Source organism: Penicillium taxi (genome assembly GCF_028828555.1).
Source record: "Penicillium taxi strain IBT 34144 chromosome Unknown utg000005l_segment0_segment0, whole genome shotgun sequence".
Classification (NCBI taxonomy): domain Eukaryota; kingdom Fungi; phylum Ascomycota; class Eurotiomycetes; order Eurotiales; family Aspergillaceae; genus Penicillium; species Penicillium taxi.
This window is the reverse complement of record NW_026643207.1, coordinates 2,251,568-2,273,763: the sequence shown is the minus strand read 5'-3', so window position 1 is coordinate 2,273,763 and position 22,196 is coordinate 2,251,568. Positions and strand designations below refer to the sequence as shown.

General features: G+C 45.8%; 8 protein-coding genes across 8 annotated transcripts; 6 read left to right on the top strand and 2 right to left on the bottom strand.

The window, feature by feature from the left end:
- Positions 1-1,342: 1,342 nt before the first annotated feature.
- On the bottom strand, positions 1,343-3,409 carry N7495_008185 (uncharacterized protein; the record flags this gene model as incomplete). The annotated part of the gene is made up of 3 exons (XM_057210836.1): positions 1,343-2,825; positions 2,886-3,053; positions 3,120-3,409. 3 exons carry the CDS (start codon positions 3,407-3,409, stop codon positions 1,343-1,345), a joined length of 1,941 nt encoding a protein of 646 aa, XP_057060379.1.
- A 913-nt stretch (positions 3,410-4,322) lies between these two features.
- On the top strand, positions 4,323-4,658 carry N7495_008184 (uncharacterized protein; the record flags this gene model as incomplete). The annotated part of the gene is made up of 1 exon (XM_057210835.1): positions 4,323-4,658. The coding sequence occupies one exon, from the start codon at positions 4,323-4,325 to the stop codon at positions 4,656-4,658; it is 336 nt and encodes a 111-aa protein (XP_057060378.1).
- Positions 4,659-5,735: 1,077 nt separating this feature from the next.
- Positions 5,736-6,149, top strand: N7495_008183 (uncharacterized protein; the record flags this gene model as incomplete). The annotated part of the gene is made up of 1 exon (XM_057210834.1): positions 5,736-6,149. One exon carries the CDS (start codon positions 5,736-5,738, stop codon positions 6,147-6,149), a length of 414 nt encoding a protein of 137 aa, XP_057060377.1.
- A 2,197-nt stretch (positions 6,150-8,346) lies between these two features.
- On the bottom strand, positions 8,347-9,190 carry N7495_008182 (peptide alpha-N-acetyltransferase MAK3; the record flags this gene model as incomplete). The annotated part of the gene is made up of 3 exons (XM_057210833.1): positions 8,347-8,502; positions 8,574-9,031; positions 9,184-9,190. The coding sequence occupies 3 exons, from the start codon at positions 9,188-9,190 to the stop codon at positions 8,347-8,349; spliced, it is 621 nt and encodes a 206-aa protein (XP_057060376.1).
- Positions 9,191-9,200: 10 nt separating this feature from the next.
- On the top strand, positions 9,201-11,203 carry N7495_008181 (phospholipid:diacylglycerol acyltransferase; the record flags this gene model as incomplete). Its single annotated transcript, XM_057210832.1, has 3 exons — positions 9,201-9,527; positions 9,591-10,998; positions 11,061-11,203. 3 exons carry the CDS (start codon positions 9,201-9,203, stop codon positions 11,201-11,203), a joined length of 1,878 nt encoding a protein of 625 aa, XP_057060375.1.
- A 2,723-nt stretch (positions 11,204-13,926) lies between these two features.
- Positions 13,927-15,003, top strand: N7495_008180 (uncharacterized protein; the record flags this gene model as incomplete). The annotated part of the gene is made up of 4 exons (XM_057210831.1): positions 13,927-14,194; positions 14,312-14,611; positions 14,669-14,778; positions 14,827-15,003. The coding sequence occupies 4 exons, from the start codon at positions 13,927-13,929 to the stop codon at positions 15,001-15,003; spliced, it is 855 nt and encodes a 284-aa protein (XP_057060374.1).
- A 504-nt stretch (positions 15,004-15,507) lies between these two features.
- N7495_008179 (seipin co-factor family protein) lies at positions 15,508-16,167 on the top strand (the record flags this gene model as incomplete). Its single annotated transcript, XM_057210830.1, has 1 exon — positions 15,508-16,167. The coding sequence occupies one exon, from the start codon at positions 15,508-15,510 to the stop codon at positions 16,165-16,167; it is 660 nt and encodes a 219-aa protein (XP_057060373.1).
- Positions 16,168-18,951: 2,784 nt separating this feature from the next.
- On the top strand, positions 18,952-21,405 carry N7495_008178 (Ras GTPase activating protein IRA2; the record flags this gene model as incomplete). Its single annotated transcript, XM_057210829.1, has 3 exons — positions 18,952-19,165; positions 19,216-19,349; positions 19,402-21,405. The coding sequence occupies 3 exons, from the start codon at positions 18,952-18,954 to the stop codon at positions 21,403-21,405; spliced, it is 2,352 nt and encodes a 783-aa protein (XP_057060372.1).
- Between the last annotated feature and the right edge of the window lie 791 nt (positions 21,406-22,196).

The window sequence follows — 22,196 nt, the reverse complement described above, 5'->3', positions numbered from 1 at the left end:
CAAATCAAATCTCATTTAGTGGCTAGATGTACCACCATCGTTACAAAGTGCGCTAGCTCCCGAGGAACTAGTATAACCTACCTATGTAGGTACAAACAACTCTGGGACAAAACTGAGGTAAGTATGGATGGACTCAAAAATGTTCTTGAATAACTAAATGGAGTCGAGTGTATTCAAACAATAAGACAAAGCTATACTTCCAAGATTATGTGAAGTCGTGTTTCATGAGAATTTGGCTTGATTGATACCTACATAACTGAGTACAGCTGAAGGTCACAACTAAATTCGTGGACGGGCATATTAAAATCGCTGAGGCAGAAGAAGAAAAACAGGGCATCATGACTATATTCCCATTGCAGCTCTTTATTCCAACGCCTGGGGTCACAACCTTGGAATCTTGCTTGGAACTATCATTGAAGATTAAATGATGTCTTGGTGTAGCCCCATTTGACTGTGTAAGCCATCTCTTTCTTCATCCTTTATTAGTTTTATAACACCACCTGGGCATTCTATGATCCAATCACCATGGAATATCACTTCCTGCAGTGCGCAGATGACGATGATGATCTTGACCAAACTATCAGAGGACAGAAGGTTCCCAAAACTGCACTCAAAGTGAACTGTAGACCAAAAACCCATTCTTCGGGGAATTCGGTAGCCGAGCTTCACGGTGCCCTAACAGTATCTATCGCGCATTGAATAATATGGACACAGAACACCTCGAAGAGCCCCAATACAGGACCTGGCACTGTGTCTTGCGTAAATCAACTCGTCATTGAGCATCTTTCAAGAGGGAGTTTAGTCTTTTATAAGTGTTCGCATGCATGTAATCTCCGGTCAAAAACCATATTGGAAAGAGGATCAAATGTACTGAGGAATAGATAGTTCTTGGAGATTCGGATTTGGGGACAGTTCCAATACTTTCCTTTCATAGAACTGACCGTTCATAGTGAAAGGACAAGGGCTATTTACATACTGTACATAGGCAGATTATATATAGACCAAAGACTCCAATTTATAACATTGAATAGTACCCGTGGACTGGAGCACAAACCCTTTGAAGGGAAGAACGTTTCGTCAAGCCTTTCATTCGAGCATATAACATAACACATAAAAACAATTTTCTATAAACAAGTGGATAAAAACATCAGGGGTATTCTCGGGGGGTATTCGTCTCGCACTTAAAGTTTCCAAAAAGCTTTGAATGACAGTAAACCACAGGGCGACGACAGATTAATAAAAGAGTAGAGATGTCCACACAGGCAGACATGGGATGGGAATCAGGGATGGGATGGGATGGGATGGGATTGAGATCAGCAAAACTAGCAAATGATGGTCACATTTACTCGGACTTGGCGAACTCAGCAGCAGCAGCAGGGAGAGAAAGAGTATCCTTGATATTCTTGTTCATGCCCTTCATCTCAGGGGAGGTTCGGCTGAAGTAGGTGTGGATGGAGCCGGTGGTCAGGGTATCGTCAATGTCATCGGCATCGAACTCGGGGTGCTCGTCAGCCTGGCCAGCCATGGTGACCTCCCACTCAGCGCGGAATTCAGCAACCTTCTGCTGGTAGTCAAGGTCGGCATCGTAGTACTTGCCCTTACCGGTCCAGCGCTCCCAGACAGACAAGTGCTTGCTGTGGACGGCAGGGCCGTGGTACTCGGCCTCGCGGCCCTCACGGATGAAGGTCCAGCGGCGCTCCTGCTCGCGGAGATCCAAGCCGGTGGTATCGGGGAGGAACAGCCAGGTGACAAGAGCACCGAACAGACCGAACCAGGGAACGATGTAGAACTGCTGTTGGGCGGTGGTGTAGGAACCGACGATGGCGATGACCAGGGCACCGAGCTTACCGAAGGCAGCGGCAATACCGTGAGCAGTACCACGGATGGGAGTGGGGAAGACCTCACCAGCGACAAGGAAGGTCAGGCAGTTAGGACCGAACTGGTTGAAGTACGAGCTCAGGAAGTACATGGCCTGGAAGGAGTGGATGTTGGCTGGTTGGATGTAGTAATCGTACTTGAAGCAGCAGACGGTGAAGAGGATGAAGCAAAGCAAGAAACCGACGATCTGCATCCACTTGCGGCCGTACAGCTTGCTGTCGACGAACCACATAGCAGAGTAGTAACCGGCAAGCTCGACACCAACGTTGGCGAGAGCCCAGAGCCAGCTAGTAATAACATTGTTCTTGGAGGCAGGGCTGATGACAGCGATGAACTTGCTCTGGAACAGCTTGTTACCGTAGAAGAAGACATCGTTAGCGAACCAACCACCGGCAGTGGCGATGAGGCGAGGAGTGAAGTATTTGAGAGTAAGCTTCAGTGACTGTGTATCGTAGCCGGTGACGGAGGCCTTCTTCTTCTGAGCGTCGAGCTGCTTGCTGGCGGCCTTCATGTGGTAGGCACGGTAGTAGATCAACCAGGCAGTACCGACAGCGGGAACGGCGAAAGACACACGGTAAGTCCACTGGGCAACGGTAGCGGAGATGGGAGGGGCACCAGAGCCGTGGTGGAAGATGAGGAGCAGCAGGATGAGGAGAGCCTGGTTGGCAAACTGACCCCAACCCTGCATGAGGAAAGCACCAACGACGGTACGGCCACGGTGCAGACGATCCTGGGAAGCGTTGAGCTTACCAGAGCCCACGCCGTTCTCCATACCAAGGGTGGCAGTCATGGGATATTCACCACCGACACCGATGGAGTAGAAGAAGAGAGACCAGGCGTAACAGATGACCCAACCATTCTCGGTAACACCCCAAGCAGCAGTAAGCATGAGCAGACCAACGAACATGATCACAGCATCCTGAATAAGACCCCATCGACGACCGATGCTAAAGACAGTGATTAGCTATTTCCCCAACTCAAGTTCAGCGTTGATGGAGACTACTCACGCATCACCCAAGTAACCAACGAGGATCTGGCCGACCATGATACCGACAATCTCCATGTAGTTGACGGCGGCAATCCAGCTAGCATCGCAAGTCTCGTGGGTACTCCAGCAGCTCTTGAAGGCATCCTTGAATAGAGTGGTGACGTTACTGATAGAGAACAGGACATAACTATTGAATTGAAAGGTCAGCTGTCAGTTGAACATTCTTGATAGAAGTGGTTGTCTGCGGACTTACCCCTCAAGACCTAGACCAGCACCGGGAAGGACATAGTTCTTGAAGTAATAGGAAATTGGCGACAGAGGATCATCCTTGAACATCTGGCACAGCCATTCCCACTCCTTCTTGGACTCAATGCGCTCCTGTGTCAAAGCAAAGTTGACACGTTGACCGACGGGGAGATCGGCCCAGTAGGTACCATCGGGAGTATAGCAATCGGCAGGGCGGATGATTTGATCGAATGCAGCCTTCTCGTGAACCTCCATATCATCAATGGAGGAATGGAGAGATTCCTTAGTGTGCTCCATGTCGAAGACAAGTGGATGTTGTCAGCCAAAGGCTTGATATAGACCCAATGTCCTAATTACTGATGTATTGGAGAGTTGGATCGCACTGAGGAAGAAAAAAGAAGCCTGACAGTGCAGATCCGATGCATTATTTATCTTAAGACCGACATGCCATGTGTGAGCAAGGCAGCCTATGGTCGGGGCAAATACTAAGCTAGACAAGCAGAACCAAGCTACCTGAGCAGGGCAACAAGTCGGTTGTCCTATAGAAAGTAAGCATGGAGGCACGATCCTTAATTTGGGTGGAGACTCGCTTTTCTAAACAGCAGGGGTTATGTCGGGCGAACCTGACCATCTGGGAATAGAGAGTACTATGCAATATTATGGCCAGACTCTACCGGACAATGGACCCGTTTTTGACTTGCTAAACTGGTCTGTGTTCCTGGATTCAACTGGATCAATGCAATAGGATGGGTCTTCTGCACGCGAACCACGAGAGAGAAGTGAGAAGTGTAATGTAACATGGGCTATTGAATTGTTCTGATTGGCTCTAGGTCTGTAATAATTGAGCCTTGAAACAGTATTATCTTTTCAGTATGCCCGTTGATTTTTGATATCATTCATAACCTTGGATACATCTCAGCCTTGCTGTAGCCAAGGGACTCGAAGAGTCTTGGCTATTGCTTGTGAATCCTTGGCTATTGCTTATGAAGCCTTGGCTATTGCTTGACATGCTTGTCTTCTTTTGTGTTTTATTCTGCATCAGTGATTACAGCCAAGACTGAGAAATAGTAATTCGTACAATAAGAGCTAAATGTAGTGTGACTGACCAATGAAAGGTCTCTATTTTACCCCGTGCTCCCCTGCTCAGATAAAGGTTGATAAGCATAGACCATGTATTCTCCACTTTAAATCCAAGGTCCCTCCACTCATAATGTGTGTTCTAACCACGTTGTTCAAACCTCAATTCAACCTCGATCAACTTCCACTCCGAGACACCATTGCTACACTAGTCGCCCAAAATGGAAATGTCCTCGAATCTCAGCTCTGGGCTTCGGAGGGCCCCGCTTCGACCCATTCCAGCCCCATTATATGCATACCGAACTACACTACTCACTCCCAGTTCTTGAGAGCACACGTGCATGACTTCTGGATAAAGCAACCTCGAGAGTCTCGAATCCACTTGCAAGCCATGCGATCGCTTGAGTGGATCTGGTCTGAATTATTTACTTTCTCGAGAAATGCACGAGCCCAGATCCAAAGACCTTGATTGGTTATGAGAAGCTACCATCAAGCTATGGAATCTAGCAAAAGCGTGCTCTTGTTCGTATGACAGCTTGGTTCGCTCGTAGCCGAAAAGCTTGGGCTTACAGAGTATGTTTACGTCTACACACTTGCTTTGATTCCATATTGTTGACCCATTGCTTTTACATAATTGCGCCGAACCAAGTGCATAACGCTGTGCCCGAAGGACACACACCGTAAGACGCGGAATTGCTATTATGGGACTACCAAGCCATACAGGAACGTGCCGCCTGATCCTTCTCACTGACTGGTAAATTGTGCCTTCCATGCCTTCTAGAATGAATACCCTGCATTTCCTCTATGAATCCTTCCGAAAAAGATTATCTCACATGATTATTTGTTTTGTTTTTTATTTCTCCACTCAGGCTAGTGCAGCACTATTGATTATACAAAGTACAGAAATTGGTCTTAGCCATATCATAGGGCTTACCATTTGAACTCGCCACCCGCTCTAATCCTTGCTCGGCCCAACTTGATTCGAATCATCTCATTTCGTGAGCAGATACCAATTTGAAAATTATAGAACGGTATAATGGATGGCAATTTGTTTAAAATATTTAAACAATATTTGACATTATATTTATGGCATCTAAGAGGCACACCTTGATCTCTTCCAAAGACAGTAAACCTTGATCGTGCTGGTTCCATCGACTGGGAAAATATCGAGCTGAAAAAACGTCCGAATAACGAGACACTGATCTCGGAGTCTTTATCAAACTCATCCACCATCCATCGATTTTCTGACAATACTGTCCACTCATCCGAGGATATGTACTCTTCCGAGCTTCTCAGTGAAATTTGAGCCACACAGGAAGAAGACACAATATGTACCTTGGAACCGTGAACTTCGATCAAGAATAAGCTTCTTGATTGAATTGTTTTTCTGGTGCCTTATCCAGCGCTCTACGATTGAAGCAGAGCCCGAAAAGATGATTGGATGGGGCCTCGGAAGGCAGAATGGAAATCGAGTCATGGCATTAGCCAGAGTCTGTTGTGAAATGTTGCCGCATTTACAGATGTTGATATTCGAGCAACTCAGGCGATGTCTTCTTTCTTAGTTTCCATTGAAAGTCTTTCAAGATATCCTCTCGTTGATAACTATTCAGATGAAACTGTTAACAAAAGGTGGCAAGTCCTTTCAAGCGACAAAGCTCACCCTGGCCTTCGATTTCTTCAGCATGGCTCTCGATTCCTTCAGCTCATCGATCAAATTTTCGACTATGTGAGTATTGCTGCATTCATGGATGAAGGCTTCCTCGCAGTAATTGGCGGTAGAATTGGTAGCAGCATCTTGCGCATGAAGCTCACTTCCGACATAGTGTATAGTCTGCTGGCCGGCTTTCTGGCTAATCTGATCAACAATCAGATGCTGTTAGCTGTTGGAGTTACTCATCTCCCTGCTTGGCTGGAGCACCGGAGATTGGGAAGCAATTTGTCGGCCACTTCCAAATTGTAGCTTCTAAGGATTTACATTGTTTTTTGCATCTGGTCTTGCGGGACACGTGAAATATTGCATTAAGAAGGGTCCAGCGAACTGAGTGGTCGACTTAGACCATAATCATAACCACACAGCTCAATTTTTCGGGGTGTCGAAATGACAAGGCTGCATTTCCTGCATCGTTAGGAACGTAGTACGCATATCCAGGTAAATTGTGTCCATGTGCTTTCCAGTCGAGGAGCAATTTGTCGATCACTTCCAAGTTGTAGCTTGTACCATGGCTTCGTATCAAACGCACGGCCTGTACTAACTAACAATTGCCCATGAAGAGGCGCTCATATTAGCAGATTGTGACCAGGTGCTTTCCAGTTAAGAGTTGATCGAATTCACCACGCCCAATGGAAACATATCAATTGCTGCTTTGGAAGCTTATCACTGCCTGGATGAATAAATGGAACAGTCTTGGACCTCCTGGGGAGGGGAAGGGGAGGATGATATAGGAGAAAGAAGTTGAGCAGGTAAGGGTATGATGTACAAAGAAAATGAAGAAAATGAAAGAGAGAGAGAGAGAGAGAGAGAGAGAGAAGTCTCGGTATATACCTTCTGGATTCAAGTAACACTTACTTTTTATATTCGCTACCTAGATACCTAAGTATCAAATGAAACTGAACGTTCGTTCTATGAAACAAAATGAAAGTGAAATGGAAGTAAGTGTGCATCAGATGAGGTGAAAACTTACCTTTGTACCATTTGACTCTCACTCTCACTTCTATTTCCCTTCTCAATATAATGAGGGTCTATCCATCCTGGCCCAATGCCACGAGTCTAGGCAGTACTTCAGTTGTTCCCACTTTGATTCTGTACTGGCCGAACTGAAGAGGGCTGATGGTCCCGGTCTTGATGTCTATGTAAAATTCTTTATAAACCTACTGTTCATGGTGAATCGGGACGGGTATCTTTTTGATGTGAAGGCCCAAGGGTATTGTCCACGGGGTTATATATTCTGCCGATAAAGATTTGGTTAGCTTAAAATTCAAGCATTTGATAGATATGTAGGAATAGGCCTATGGCAACCACAGCTAGGATGTTGGTAAAGTTGCTCATTTGATTGCTTGAAGTGGGCATGAATTTGCCATTTACTGATGTAGAGAGGGAAAAAAAGCGCCATCTCGATTTCGAACGCATAAGCATTCTCAATCGCGATTTTATTGTTTGATACAAAAATGGCAACGTCTTCATTTTGGCCTATCAAGAAGATAAGAAATTTATTTAGTTTCTCTTGGGTTGAGCGCATCACCCTTATGCAGGGGCCATGCTAAAGTTCTCTGTCGGGGGATACATGTTGACCCAAACATTGATTGATATCCTCTTACGTTCTGCTGGGTGACACCGCTTTGAGCACTACGGGACTCACCGATAAGAGATAACAGAAAAGCTGGTTAGAAAATGATTGGGATGAATGTTATTGTACTCGAACAGAGTAGGCTTGATAGTCCTCATTTGACAACCTTGGGATCAATTCCATTGCGATAATTGGAGGGGAAAGCTCCAGCTCCAACCTAATAGCGGCATCAGTAACCTCCAGGGCATATGACAACGGCTCCCTTCCCAGCACTACGATTTCGTCTAGGCAACTTCTGTTTCATGTTACATCCCATAACATCTAGCGTATGCTGCACACCATGATTAAGGTGCATTATGCAGCTTCCAAAGCTCTAAACTAATCAATGATCTACAAGGTAGGCCATCTGTAAGATAGCGGCGAACTTTTGAGGGTAGACCTAGCCAATAAGCTTAAATAGGAAGCTTCAGGTAGCAAACCTTTACGACGTAAGGAGATTTGACTAGGCTGTGGTAAATGCTCATTATATAGGAAAGACTAGATGCAATTTCATCGACGTCCATACTAATGCATTGATATCTCTTCCCTGCAATTTTTCCTGCTAGATATACCTTCATAATCCATGGTTGACTTCCTCTGAAGGATGGGTTGTCTTTGCCATCACAAGTAGTGTATCGCCTGGAAGTAGTCTCTTAGATAGTACTCAGGTTGATAGGGGAAATGGACTCCAAATAGAGTTTAAGAAAGACTCTATAGATGTAATGGGGGATGTGATCAAGCCACTTTGTTCGAGTATCGAAGTTACCCTGTGGAGCACCAGCAGTAGTGCCTGGTGGTTTGTGAAATAAGAGGTCCGTATCAATCGAATCGGGCTCACATCGACCCAACACTGTCTTTCAATAGGAGGACAAGACGATAGGCAGAGTTCCCGTTCAAATAATATCGGTGGAGTTGTTTGCTACGGAGAAAACCCAATCGCTCGTATATTTTCATCGCACCGGTGTTGGTACTTTCTGTTTCGAGGACGATCTAACATGGCAGGATCGGTATTAGCAAGTGGAGACATCATGAACCAGACAGACCCCTGGAATAGAAATTACCTCGTCTGCATCTCGATCGATCATTGCATCAATAGCCATTCGGACTAGTTTTGTCGCAATTCCACGACCTCGGTATTCTTCGCGCACGGCCAGCATGGCGATATAACCCCTCATGGGACCACCCCGGTGCGGCTCCAGCTTTGACACAACCACTCCAATCATCTCATCGTTCTCGCCCATTGCGAGAAAACAGAGGTCGCCCCATTCATATAAGAAGTATCGGTAGACATAGATGCTGTAGGGCTCGGACAAATCTTTGGAGATCAGTTGGCGCATAGCGGCGACGTACTCCTTCTCGCGCGAGCTCTCATACCGCACATAGCGGAGGGCAGAGGGGGCTTGGCTCATCACAGCTTCATCGAATGGGAGGAGATTGTGGTAAATGTTGGGGTTTGGACAGTGTTGGGATGTTGAGATCGTGAGATGTGATGTGGAAGTAGCGGGCGGGACAAGGACGCCTGATAAGCCATGTGACGCCGGACCATCCGTTAACGTTTGGACATTCCTTGTTTGATTTTTTTTTCGTTTGTTTTGTATTCTCCCTTGTCCTCTCTTTCTTCCTGTGACTCCCTTATATAATTCGATTGCTCTGGGTACCTCATCAACCCACTCTCCATTTGAGTCGCTATGTTGCGTCGCCGCACGCCCAAGGACGATGTCCCTTCTGACTCGTCCCGCGACGATGGCAACAAGCAGTCTCAAACAGACGAAGACAAGCTTAGGGCTGAGTTTGGCAATGCAAAAGTCAAGCAACTCGTCATACAGCCTCCAACACGAAGTAAACGTCGCAATGGGCTAATCTTTCTGTTGGGCGGCATTTTCGGCATCTTGATCGCCGTGGCCTTCGCGAATCATAACGACGTTATTAGCCTTGAGTCGCTATTGGAATTAAATATCGATTCTTTGATGGATGTTATTCCGCAAGGAATTGTGCGCGACGCAAAGGAATTCTCAGTGCGTTATTCTTACTCATCTACTATACAACCCATTCACCTACTAACCGCAATGGGACTACAGCAACATGAACGCGATGCTGTCAACTATGATTCCTTCTCCATCGGTTTACAGCTTCAAGCGCAAGGTATAGAAGCTAAACATCCTGTTATTATGATTCCTGGAGTTATATCGACCGGTCTTGAGAGCTGGGGAACGGGCGACAGTTCGCGCCAGTATTTCCGTAAGCGATTATGGGGCAGTTGGACTATGATGCGGGCGCTGGTACTTGATAAGGCAGAATGGAAGAATCACATCATGCTAGATCGTGAGACAGGTCTAGACCCACCCGGTATCAAGCTGCGTGCAGCTCAAGGGTTTGATGCGACAGACTTTTTTATCACTGGCTACTGGATTTGGAATAAGATTTTGGAGAATCTGGCTACAATAGGCTATGATCCAACGAATGCATATACTGCAGCATACGACTGGCGGCTCTCATATCCCGACCTTGAGGTCCGCGACAAGTATTTCAGCCGGCTCAAGTCCTACATCGAGACAGCAGTGGAGGTTGGTGGTGAAAAGGTCACTCTGACGTCTCACAGTATGGGCTCCCAGGTCGTGATGTATTTCTTCAAATGGGTTGAGAGTGAGGACCACGGAAAAGGTGGCAAGACCTGGGTCAATAAGCACATCGACTCGTGGATCAACATAAGTGGATGCATGCTCGGTGCTGTCAAGGGTTTGACCGCTGTGCTATCAGGGGAGATGCGCGATACGGCACAGTTGAACGCCTTTGCCGTTTATGGGCTTGAAAAGTTCCTCTCCAAAGAAGAGCGAGCGGAGATATTCCGCGCAATGCCCGGTATTTCCAGCATGCTACCTAAAGGCGGCGAGGCGATTTGGGGAAACTCAACCTGGGCACCAGATGATCAGCCAGGCCAGGATATGAGCTTTGGAAATATGCTCAACTTCCGTGAGACCAACTCTTCCTGGACAAAGCACAACCTGACTGCGGCCGAGAGTCTGAAGTACCTTTTGGATCAAAGTGATGACTGGTACAGCAACAAAGTACATAATAGCTACTCGCACGGCGTAGCACACACCACTCGAGAAGTCGAGGCTAACGAAAAGGACCCGCGCACCTGGCTCAATCCTCTCGAGGCTCGTCTACCCCTTGCTCCTGATATGAAAATATACTGCTTCTACGGAGTTGGAAAGCCCACAGAGCGCAGCTACTGGTACCAGGAAGATATCGATCCACTTGTTAAGCTTAACGTCAGTATCGACACCACAGTTACCCTGAACGAGGGTATTGATCGCGGTGTTGTCATGGGTGAGGGCGATGGTACTGTCAACCTACTCAGCACTGGATATATGTGTGCCAAAGGCTGGCATATCAAACGATACAATCCAGCTGGCACAAAGATCAAGGTCTTTGAGATGCCTCATGAACCCGACCGCTTCTCCCCTCGAGGTGGGCCTAATACCGGTATGGATACACTTTCTTAAAATTTCATCTCCATTTTTTCCGAAATCTAATCTGGCGCTTAGGTGACCATGTTGACATCCTTGGCCGCGCCTCACTGAACGATCTCATACTTCGTGTCGCCGGTGGTAGAGGCGAGGAGATTGAAGAGACCTTCGTCTCTAACATCCGTGAGTACGCAGAGCGTGTGCAGATTTTTGACGAATAGGTTTCCAATGAAAATGGGAGGGCGCTTGGGGGTTTTTTTAAATTTTTAGACGTTTTGATATAGATATCTGCATACACCGAAGACTTCCACTGGGCTAATTTACCCACAAGTGATGTTTTTATTGCTCATAGGAGGTGGTTTTTGTATATTTACTTCTTTCCAAGATTGCATGTCCAGATGTCCAGATGTCCAGAGGCATGAATGTCATGAATGTTTTTCCATCTCTCGCTCCAAGGCTAATCTATCCACCACTTGTACAATTAGCTGAAATTGGTAAAATGGTTAGAGGAAATATAACATTTGAAAGCTTGACTAAATCTCCAAATCTTAGAAGCACCTACTATAATGTTGGTGGTTCTGCACAAAGACTCATTCATTAAAGTGCGAAGAACCCATTAATCCCAAAGCTGTACATGGATGTCAATTCCAGTTAAAATTTTAATAGGCATTGCTCTACCTTGATATCTTAGTAGCCGTGGTAATGTTGGTTTTCCTTTAGCCCATACACTGGCCTACAATTGTCGCACACGTCTTCTCCTGCTTCCAAGTGTGCCTGCCTCTAGAGGCAAGGACTTGAGTGACTTTGCCAGAGAATCCGGACATCTGTGCCTCGGTAATTGGAAGAAGCATGACCTCGACTGGTTCTGGTTGCTGTTATCCATGGAGGTAGAATCAATAGATAGCCTTCCAATACTGAGGCCTATATGAACATGAAATATCATCGTTCGATCCTTAATGTTGATATTTGGAAGAGATAAAGGAGCCTTGAATTCCTCATGAGTTCCATGTAGGTACTTAGATACCCCTTCCTTTAAATATATTGAGATCTTTGACCCTTGCGGGCAATGGAGGTCCAGTAATGGTAGTATTTTACCTGAGTAATTCATGGATGAATTTGGCCCAGTTCAAAGACTCATAAAAATTCTCTCCCGGGGTCAGCAACACTTTTCATGTTTTTGTACATCTCTAATACTTTATCTTGTTTATATCTAAGGCATAGATCCAAGGATGGGTGTTTTAATGTATACAGATGCCTTTTACACATCCTGACTGTTTACTTTCCAAGGCTCAAAGGTTGGTTTGGGACATGTATTCTCATGAAGAGCAGCTCTAAATTGAAAACTTTTACCGATTTTAAGGGTATTCCCAATCATTCGGTTTTAATATATCCCTAGCTGAAACCATTCTTCTAAGATTTTCATACCCGTAGACCTGATACCTGAACTGGCTCTTTTCTCAACTCAGCCAGGGTTGATCGCACTCATATTCAACCATGGAAAATGCAGCATAATAGGATCTCGCTGGTATTGTTCGACCTTTGCGTATTTTGGGTATCTTTTATCTATTCCCAATTATCAAGACGAATAACTGAATACACGAAGCACGGACGTAACCAGATAATCGCCCATCCTACAGCTACATATTCATGGCTTGATTCATTTACCAATTTAAATAGCCTCCCACCGTCGATAAAAGACTAGGATCTCTGCAAGGAATGGGATCGGGATGCTTCACCAGAAGCTTTGGACGTCCCTGTAGATACTACAAGAGCAACAGAAACTTCTGCAACTATTTTTGGGTTTAAAGTCTCACAACTCTCAAACGGAGACTGTCATATCTGAAGAAGCGTCTCATATTAGGAAGGACACCTGGGAATAGACGTTTCGGCGCTGTGTTTGAAACCATAATCAGTCTCTGGAGACCGAGAGAATATATTTGGAAACCTTGGAACATTGTAATGTAGCCGTCAAGTTAGCACTTGAAGAGCTAGGCAACATAATCAACGGAGGTCACTTAGAGAAAACAGTCATCAACCCATGTATAGTTAAGATGCGTGACATTTTCTATGTTGAGAATAACCTGGAGGCATTCGCGATTATAGAGATGGCGAAAAATAGCGTCTCGTTTTCATTTACAATCAAATACGGTGTTTCTGAAGAGAACCTTCACAAAGATTTCAGATATGTATTGCTCGGTGTGAAACAATGCACGATAGAGGCATGATGCACCGCAACCTCAAGCTAGGCAATATCCTGATATTTGAAATTGTTAACAGAATCTCTGATTTCGATTTCTCGACATATGAAAAGGGCTCTGGGAAGTTCTCCATTGGAACAGCAGAATATTTAGCCCCTGGTAATTAACTTCCATTGCAGTCTGATCAACATTGAAACATTGGAAGTTGTTCCGGCTAACTGACGGTTTATTTGAAACTTAAGAAGTCATAAGACGGCAAAAACATGGCAAGAGAGTCGGCATGTGGAATAATGTAGATGGAGATTACCACAAATTCTCTCACGGAAAATTGGCCGCTTTGGAAAGATATCCTGGCCCCTAAAGATGACAATAGAAGGGTGTCTAAGCAGACAGGGTACCAAAGAGGGTTTCATCCAGACGTGTACCTATACCAAGCCAGATCTATTGTCGAAGGCTTTTTGTGAGCCCAACACGTGAATTGGTATTGACGAGTTTATTAGCGGGTTAAATGCACTTGGGACAAGTGCATATATTTGTGCCTAGGTAGAAACCTTGAAGAGACACAAGCAATGGGAAGATACGATCAGGTCTAGGATAATGCTGTCTAAACTACGTGGTGCTTCTAAATTACGACATCGGTGGTCATACAACATAGTAACTACTAAACCTATTTTGGATCTCAGAAAAGATATCTCTAGGGTTGTCAAATGCTACTCCTTAAAATTCTACTACACACCTCTATAGTTATGCCAGTGATTACTTCCAAGATCTGCGGACAGCTCCGCAGCATAAGAAGAGCTGCACATGTCGAGTTCAGTTTGGGCAAAATACGAATTGGAAAGAAAAGCTCAAGACCCTTCGATGCTCTTGATCCTGAAATTATACCACCAGCATCCGACTTGACTGTGACAGATATACAATTTTTGTATCCGTATATCAGATGGTCGGGAGCTTTCAGGGAGGACAAGCCATGGCGGGAGGCTCGGGAGGATATAGACCTCGCTCCTTCACTGAGTAAGTCCATTTTCCAACCTTAGACATTCTGAGCAGAGCTCAGAATTGTTCCAAGGTTTCCGGGTGTCCAGATGTTTCAATTTTCAAATATTGTTCAGCTCTAACTAGTTTTTATAGGGAGAGATATGGAGACGATCCATGCGGTTAAGAACGACTTCGGTTACTACACAAGAAGGACGCCTTTAGACTACCTTATCAGATACGTTCATTCTAAATTTGAACTAGAGAGCCCAGGCAAGCTGCATCTCAAGACGAGGTCCAAGTTTTTCGAGAGAATTGGAGGGGTTAGGGGTGGCTTCATGGGCGTGCCATACTATACACTCTGGCACGGAACAGAGGATGTCGCGACCAATTTCGTGGTTGTTCACACTGAAAAACCCGCATGGTATGATGCAACACATATCCTAGCTTATATGGGTATGTAAATCCACTGTATTCAATGACTACTAGCACCTTCTTACCGATGACTATCAGCAATGATCCATACCGAGAGGAGGCGTCGTCAAATGACAGACTGCACTATGTATGGTCTCTCAACCAATTCGAAAGAGTTCTGGTTCTATCAGCTTGACAATGAGAGCCGGGTAAGTCTTAATCAATCCATGAACGAACAAAGCTTATTCTTTGCATAGTGGTCATATTTAGTGCTGAAACCGGAAGAGGATTATTCTGGAGAAGTGGACTACGCGCAAGAAATCGCCGGTCTGCTCACCTTTATCTTCCACGAGGCAGTTGTATTATCTCAGGGTCAGAAAAAAAGAAAAGGCAAGGGAGAACTCAACGTTGTTGAGTTCGACTATCGAATTTGAAGATGCGGACAATGCCAAGCAACCCTAGTCATAGGTAGACTGTGCAGGAGGGGAGTTAAGAGGGGAGTTAAGTACTTACACCTCCTATCTGAGTGCATGACTACCTAGGTAGCAACTCGCATTGAGTATCCGTATGCACATCCATGGATGTGACCCCAAGCTCTGAATGTACCGATACGGATATCAGATTTTGGCCCGGTGGAATTTGAATTTCGTCATTTTACGTTCGTGACTTGCTAGTACCTGTATTTGATGTCCACTATTCCATTTAATTGTTTTCTACCATTCAATGTATGTTGCACGATGGCAGCTTTTAATATAAATTATCAAGTTTATGCCCGCGCCCCCTACGTCATTTGATATCACTCGAACATCCAAGGACCCATAGATAATCGATACCCTCGCTGTAGATGAATAGATTGTTATTCCATTCCATGAAGGTACTTTTCTTTGTTCGGGGGTTCATTCTATACAATCCTACAGAATTCTCCAGGCTACTTCCCAATGTCCTTTAACCCTGTCACCGGAAGCCTCGGCGCCGTAAACCAAGTTGGGACTACAGCGACCGGAAATGTCCAATCATTTGCTGATAAGCCAGTGGAACAACTAAATGAAACTACCAAACCCCTCCGAGACCCGATAATCCCGGGTCAGTTCCCGTCGAACGAAGCTCCTCAAAACGAGACACAAGCCGAGATCTCATTCGGATCGATCTGGACCACCATTTGTGCCTGGTTCTCCAGCCTAGCCCCACAGGCATTTGATGCCTTTGAATCTATCATTAAATGGCTCGTGAACTGGTTGCTGCCTCCACCAAGGCAGGCCCAGCTCTACGAGGCAGCACTGAAGCGGCCTATTGCATCTACTTTCATTGTCTGCCAGCTTATCTGCTGTGGGGTTCCAATGTTGGTCTTTTTGGCGGGTGTTTTCATCTTTGCGGTTGTGGCGGTTCTGCTTTGGGCTGTGTTGTCACTTTTGATCCTTGGCCCGATCTTGCTTGTGGCTAGCCTGATGGGTATTTCACTGTGGGGCTGGGGGTGGATCATATATGGGCTGGTGAAGTGGGTTGACCAGCGGTTCCTTGGTGGGTTGATTACTCGATTTTGGCTTCCTAGGCAGCCACAAAGTGAAGAAGTTGGAGCACAGGATGAGAAGAGAGACTGATATACAGGTGGGGAGGCTTCCGCGGTACCTAGGCACCTAAAAATGAGACATTTATTTCTCATGTAAATGTCGATAATAATCAAATTTCTTACAGAATACGAAGCACATACCTAAGCCACTATCTACGTACCATATTTTCTCTGCCGGGTGGGTAAATCCTGATATTTATTGATGGGAGGAAGGGAAGGGACTAGCGTGCTACATTTTATTAAGGTAATTACTCAGCTCGCTCAGTGAGCGAATCAGACTGCTCACTAGATGCTCACTGAGTGTCACCTAAAACTCAATGAGCAAAAACAGCGAAGGGGTCACTAATACAGAAGGGGAACGCCAAGAAGTGGTAGAGGTACCTGAGATGCAACCTGGAAGTAGTAAGCACCTCTATATTGATCAACAAGATAACGCCCGGGCCATAGTGTGGGAATCTAGCAGACCATGATAAAACTGGTTGTATTTCTAGGTTGGGACCTACCAACTCAGTAGCAATCATATCCTAATTACAACTGGGTAAGATAGGAAGAAATAGAGCATTGAAGGGATTTAGTCTATGTGCGGGGATGTAGATAAGCAACTCATGGCCATATTAATATCCATGAGCCCCAGACACATGTACTTGGGGCAAATCACATGGCGGCCCACACCTAAATTTCCAGGGCTAATCTAACTGCATGGAATCTTTAAAACAATCAAATGCAGACCCCGTCAGACAACTAGGTGTCATACAGCATGGTCCTCGCCAAATGGAATGCCAAATGCAAGGTTTGATAGTGTACAATTACACTTCAATAAGATTATACTACAGCACTCCAGGCCTGCAGAGGCTGATGATCGGTGTTTCGTTTGGGCAAAACCAGCTACATCACATACTATATCAGGACAAGCGCGTCTGATATTTTATTAGATGTATTTTTGAACACCTACCATGGCACTCTTATGGCATGTGTCGAAATATCCTTACTACTTTTGTACACTTGCATTGCCGATCCCAACTTCTCTAACACACGCCACAACATCTGCCCGTCATAGATTGCACCATACCCAGGTAGTGAAAATGCCAAACAAGGGGAACGGGAGTATTTACAGCTGCAACGGATCTGCAACAGCTCTGACGCGTTTCATGACTATTTAGTACAGTAATAGTGGGATGGGGATATATGGTCCGTGTGTCTTGATCAGCCGGAGACGGATATAGTCATAGTGAGGAAACATATGAAGAAGATACGGGTTGCATTCTATTGAGCCACCATGATAACCACAGCGGAGTGTATATCGGGTAGATGCATAGAATCTGGAACAGCAGAGAGACCAGGGGGATATCCCATATATGCTGCGTAAATAAAAGAGAGAGAAAGAGTTCATGCTTACGGGAAGAGAAACTCTCGAGACTTCCCGAGTCCCACTTAAGATCCACTCTCGTGCACATTTACCCCTGAGCAAAAGCACTGACCAAGAATGTCTGAATTGATACTCCGTAGAGGGGGAAATCATGGACACCCCACATCCCACATTCAAGCCTAGTACTATTTGTATAGCGTGAGCATAGAGCACCCAGAGGTCGAGGTGTCCAAGAACTAGCGGGAGATGACCATGCAATGTCTTCGTACTTTGTTCATACTCCAGGAATGTACTCCACAACCTTGAGAAGGAAAATTGAGAATGGAGAGGGAATTATAGTATTATCCGATCCGCACGATGCCAATGCCATGCATGTAGGTCACAATAGGTGCGTCTGAGACATCCGTTAATAGCGTTAAGCGATCCATGCAGGTGGTGCAGGTTCATCCTACAACTATGTTTGGCTGTAAAAGAAGTGGAGTTGAGTGGATGAGGTCAGAGAGTGTACTAAGGAAGTAGAATGATAAGCCATTCTTTGTTCGATCTGTACCATACCTAGCTAGGAATTAGTATCGGTCAGAATATCAAGTTTTAGTTCTTAGTGTATTTTCTAGTTGCCTATATACTCCGAGAAGGATCAAGAACCGAAAGTGCACGAACAGATGATATAATTATGTACAAAGAATCAGAGATCCAGATAAGGGGGAAGATCAAGTGGCGAGCAGAGTTTCTAAATCTAAATCTATACCTTGGGACTTGAGATTAGGACCTGAGATTGAGGGTTGTGGCAAAAACTGGAACGGTCCAGGGGTAATATTGATTTTACTATACAGTAAGAACAAGGGAATAAAGAATAAGAAATTAAAAAAGAGACAGATTATACGGATAGAGGCTTGTTTTCCCCTTGCATAAAGTAAAATTGACATGAATTATATGGATTAATAAAGTAATAAATTTAAAGGATGAAAGTAGATGATAACTAAAAGAGGCCATGTTTAGTCGCTCCACTTCTATCCACTATCCTCTCGTACTCTCTCACACTCTCTCACTCTCTCACTCTTCTTTCTCGTACTGTATCTTTTTTTCCCTCTCAGACCCTAATTGATCTTAATTAATCTTTTCCCCTCTTCCCCCCCCTCTCTTTATTTCTTCTTTCTTCCTTCTCCTAATAATTCCTACTTTCCCTAGTGATTTCAGCTTCCCCTTTCTCCCGCACAGTCTACTTTTGCCCCTGTGGGAAAGACAAGGAAAATTATTGAGAGGCTCATCTCAGCCCAACGCTGGGGATAGATATAAAGGTATGCTCTGTACTCTAGGGACTCCATCATCCCCTCATAAATATGAAAAAATCTAGACCGCTCACCATTTTTTCCTCCCTTTCTATAAGGCCTTCCGCGTGGTCTCGACATCACCACTGGTGTTCTTCCAGCCTTTTCGCCTAATCTCACAATGTCAGTTACGACCATGCTTCAACCCGCCTCGAGAATTTCTCGAGCATCCTCCTCTTCATCTTCTTCGTTTCAGCCCGTAGCACGACAGAACACCATGTCGTCCCACGATACTCGGTCGCTGCGGCAATCTAAGCGGATGTCGGTCACCGCACTCTACGTGTCCATGAACGCCAAGGACAGGGATTTGGAAATTTCAGATGATTTGGCGAGAGGTATGGCTAACCCCTGTGTTCATCCCTTCGTGTCACTGACAGTGAAACAGCACAAAAATACCTGCGAGAACTCAAGGCCAAGATCTCTTCTCAGTCTAAGAAGAATTTCGTATTAGAAAAGGACGTGCGATATTTGGACTCGCGGATTGCTCTGCTGATTCAGAACCGCATGGCACTAGAAGAGGTAAGAGCGACGGACTTTATGCGAAAGTGATACCTCTAACACAGGTCTATAGCAAAACGAAGTTGCCAGTCACCTCGATGACACGGCCGATCCTGCAGAAGGATTCTTTCCCAATGATGAGCGAACCCAGAAATACGGCAATCTTTTGTTCCTGCTGCAATCAGAGCCCCGCCACATTGCTCATCTCTGTCGACTCGTGTCAATGGCTGAAATCGACTCCCTACTGCAGACCGTCATGTTCACCATCTACGGAAACCAATACGAAAGCCGTGAAGAGCACTTGCTGCTCACTATGTTCCAGTCCGTCCTGACCTTCCAATTTGACAACACTCCCGAATACTCTTCTCTTCTACGTCAGAACACCCCGGTGTCTCGCATGATGACAACTTACACCAGGCGTGGTCCCGGTCAGAGTTATCTAAAGCAGGTTCTCGCAGAACGAATCAATTCATTGATTGAACTGCGTGAGGTTGATCTGGAAATTAACCCCTTGAAAGTCTACGAGAGTATGGTCAACCAGATTGAGGAAGAGACCGGCTCGCTGCCAGATTATCTACCCCGAGCAGTGACCGCAGAAGACGCTGCAGACAACAAGCAGGTGCAAGCAATCATCACACCGCGCTTGAAGATGCTGACTGATATTGCGAATGGATTCCTGACCACCATCATCGAGTCGGTGGATGAGGCTCCGTACGGTATTCGGTGGATCTGCAAGCAGATTCGCAGTCTGTCTCGCCGCAAGTACCCGGACGCCCAGGACCAGACAATCTGTACTTTGATCGGCGGCTTTTTCTTCCTCCGTTTCATTAATCCCGCTATTGTGACTCCTCGCTCCTACATGCTGATCGATTCAGTTCCCACCGACAAGCCCCGCCGTACCTTGACTCTGATTGCCAAGATGATTCAGAACCTGGCCAACAAGCCGACATACGCCAAGGAGCCATACATGGCCAGCCTGCAGCCTTTCATCGAGCAGAACAAGGAACGAGTCAACAAGTTCCTCCTGGATCTGTGTGAGGTTCAGGACTTCTACGAGAGTCTTGAGATGGACAACTACGTGGCTCTTTCTAAGCGCGATCTTGAGTTGCAAATAACCCTCAACGAAATGTACGCCACACACGCTCTGTTGGAGAAGCACAGCGAGGCATTGACCCAGGATCAACACTCGCATCTTGCTATGCTTTTGCAGGAGCTCGGCTCAGCCCCGACCCAGGTTCCCCGCAAGGAGAACCGAACTATCACAGTGCCCCTTTTCAGTCGATGGGAAACGGCCCTGGATGATCTGACGGCCGCCTTGGATATCACTCAAGAAGAAGTGTTTTTTATGGAGGCCAAGTCTACATTTGTACAGATCCTTCGTTCGCTGCCTCATAACTCCTCGGTCGCTCGTCGGCCTTTGCGGCTAGACCGCATCGCCGAGGCAGCTGCCACACTGAAGAAAGATGTTGTCATGGTCCGAAAGGGCATCCGCACCATGGAGCTCCTCAGTCAATTACAGGATATGGGCGTGATTGACCGATCTGACGAGTTTAGCTTGCTTCGAGATGAAGTAGAGCAGGAGTTGGTGCACCTCGGCTCCTTAAAGGAGAAGGTGTTGGAGGAAACACGACAACTTGAGGAGGTGTTTTCCACCATCCGCGACCACAATGCGTACCTCGTGGGCCAGTTGGACACCTACAAGTCCTACCTTCACAACGTGCGCAGTCAATCCGAGGGTAAGTCCCGGAAAACACAAAAGCACCAGGAACTGGGCCCCTACAAGTTCACCCACCAACAACTGGAGAAGGAGGGCGTTATTCACCGAAGCAATGTGCCCGAGAATCGCCGGGCGAACATTTACTTCATGTTCAAGAGCCCGCTTCCTGGAACCTTCGTGATCAGCTTGCACTACAAGGGGCGAGCCCGTGGCTTGCTGGAGCTTGACCTTAAGCTGGATGATCTCCTGGAGATGCAGAAGGACAACCTGGAAGACCTTGATCTGGAATATGTCCAGTTCAATGTCAGCAAGGTTCTGACACTGCTTAACAAGCGATTTGCCAGAAAAAAGGGATGGTAGGCGAGTGCATCTCGCAACGTCCCTTCTTTTGACACTCTTTATGACTTATATGAAACCGACTGGAAGAGCCGAGCCTTGGAACTAGCTCACGATGTCTCGGTTAATTGCGGGCGATACCCCAAATTAATACTTGACGATATGATGAACTTGGATACATATCTAGTTTATACATATACGACTGTTCATCTAGGAATTATGATGGATACCTAGGTGCTCTCTAGCATGACTTCCTGTCCATGCGACCCGGCTACAGGAAATTCCTGTGAATTTTGCCGATAAACGAACATACTTGACGAAGGATGATGAAGCATATCAATCTCGCTGGCTCGAGACTCGCTGCTGATCTTAGGATTTTTGTTCCCTTCTTCTGCCTTTTCTTTTTTATTTCCATTCCACTTCTATTTTCCATTATACGTGGCTTTTTACCTTTATACCCCGCGCTGAGTTACGATTGTTTTGTTTTATTTTGCCATTTTTGTTTGGGCTACGGTCCTATAATTTCTATTTCTAGTCTTGTTTCCATCACTACTGCGACCCTTGGTCTCCCTGCGATGTGTATAATACTCTTTGAGTTTGTGATAGGTGGTTTACTGCTGACTGTTGAATTGAGATTCCCCGTACTTGTTAATATTCACTAGTGACCCGTAGTGGAAATCTAGGGCTAATCTTGGATTATTAGCGTCACACCTAACTATATTCACACTACCCCATAATATTGCTCTCAAAAGGGGACAGGTATAAGGACAGGCTATACAATTTGCCGTCATAGCTCAAGTACCGCGGATGTTACC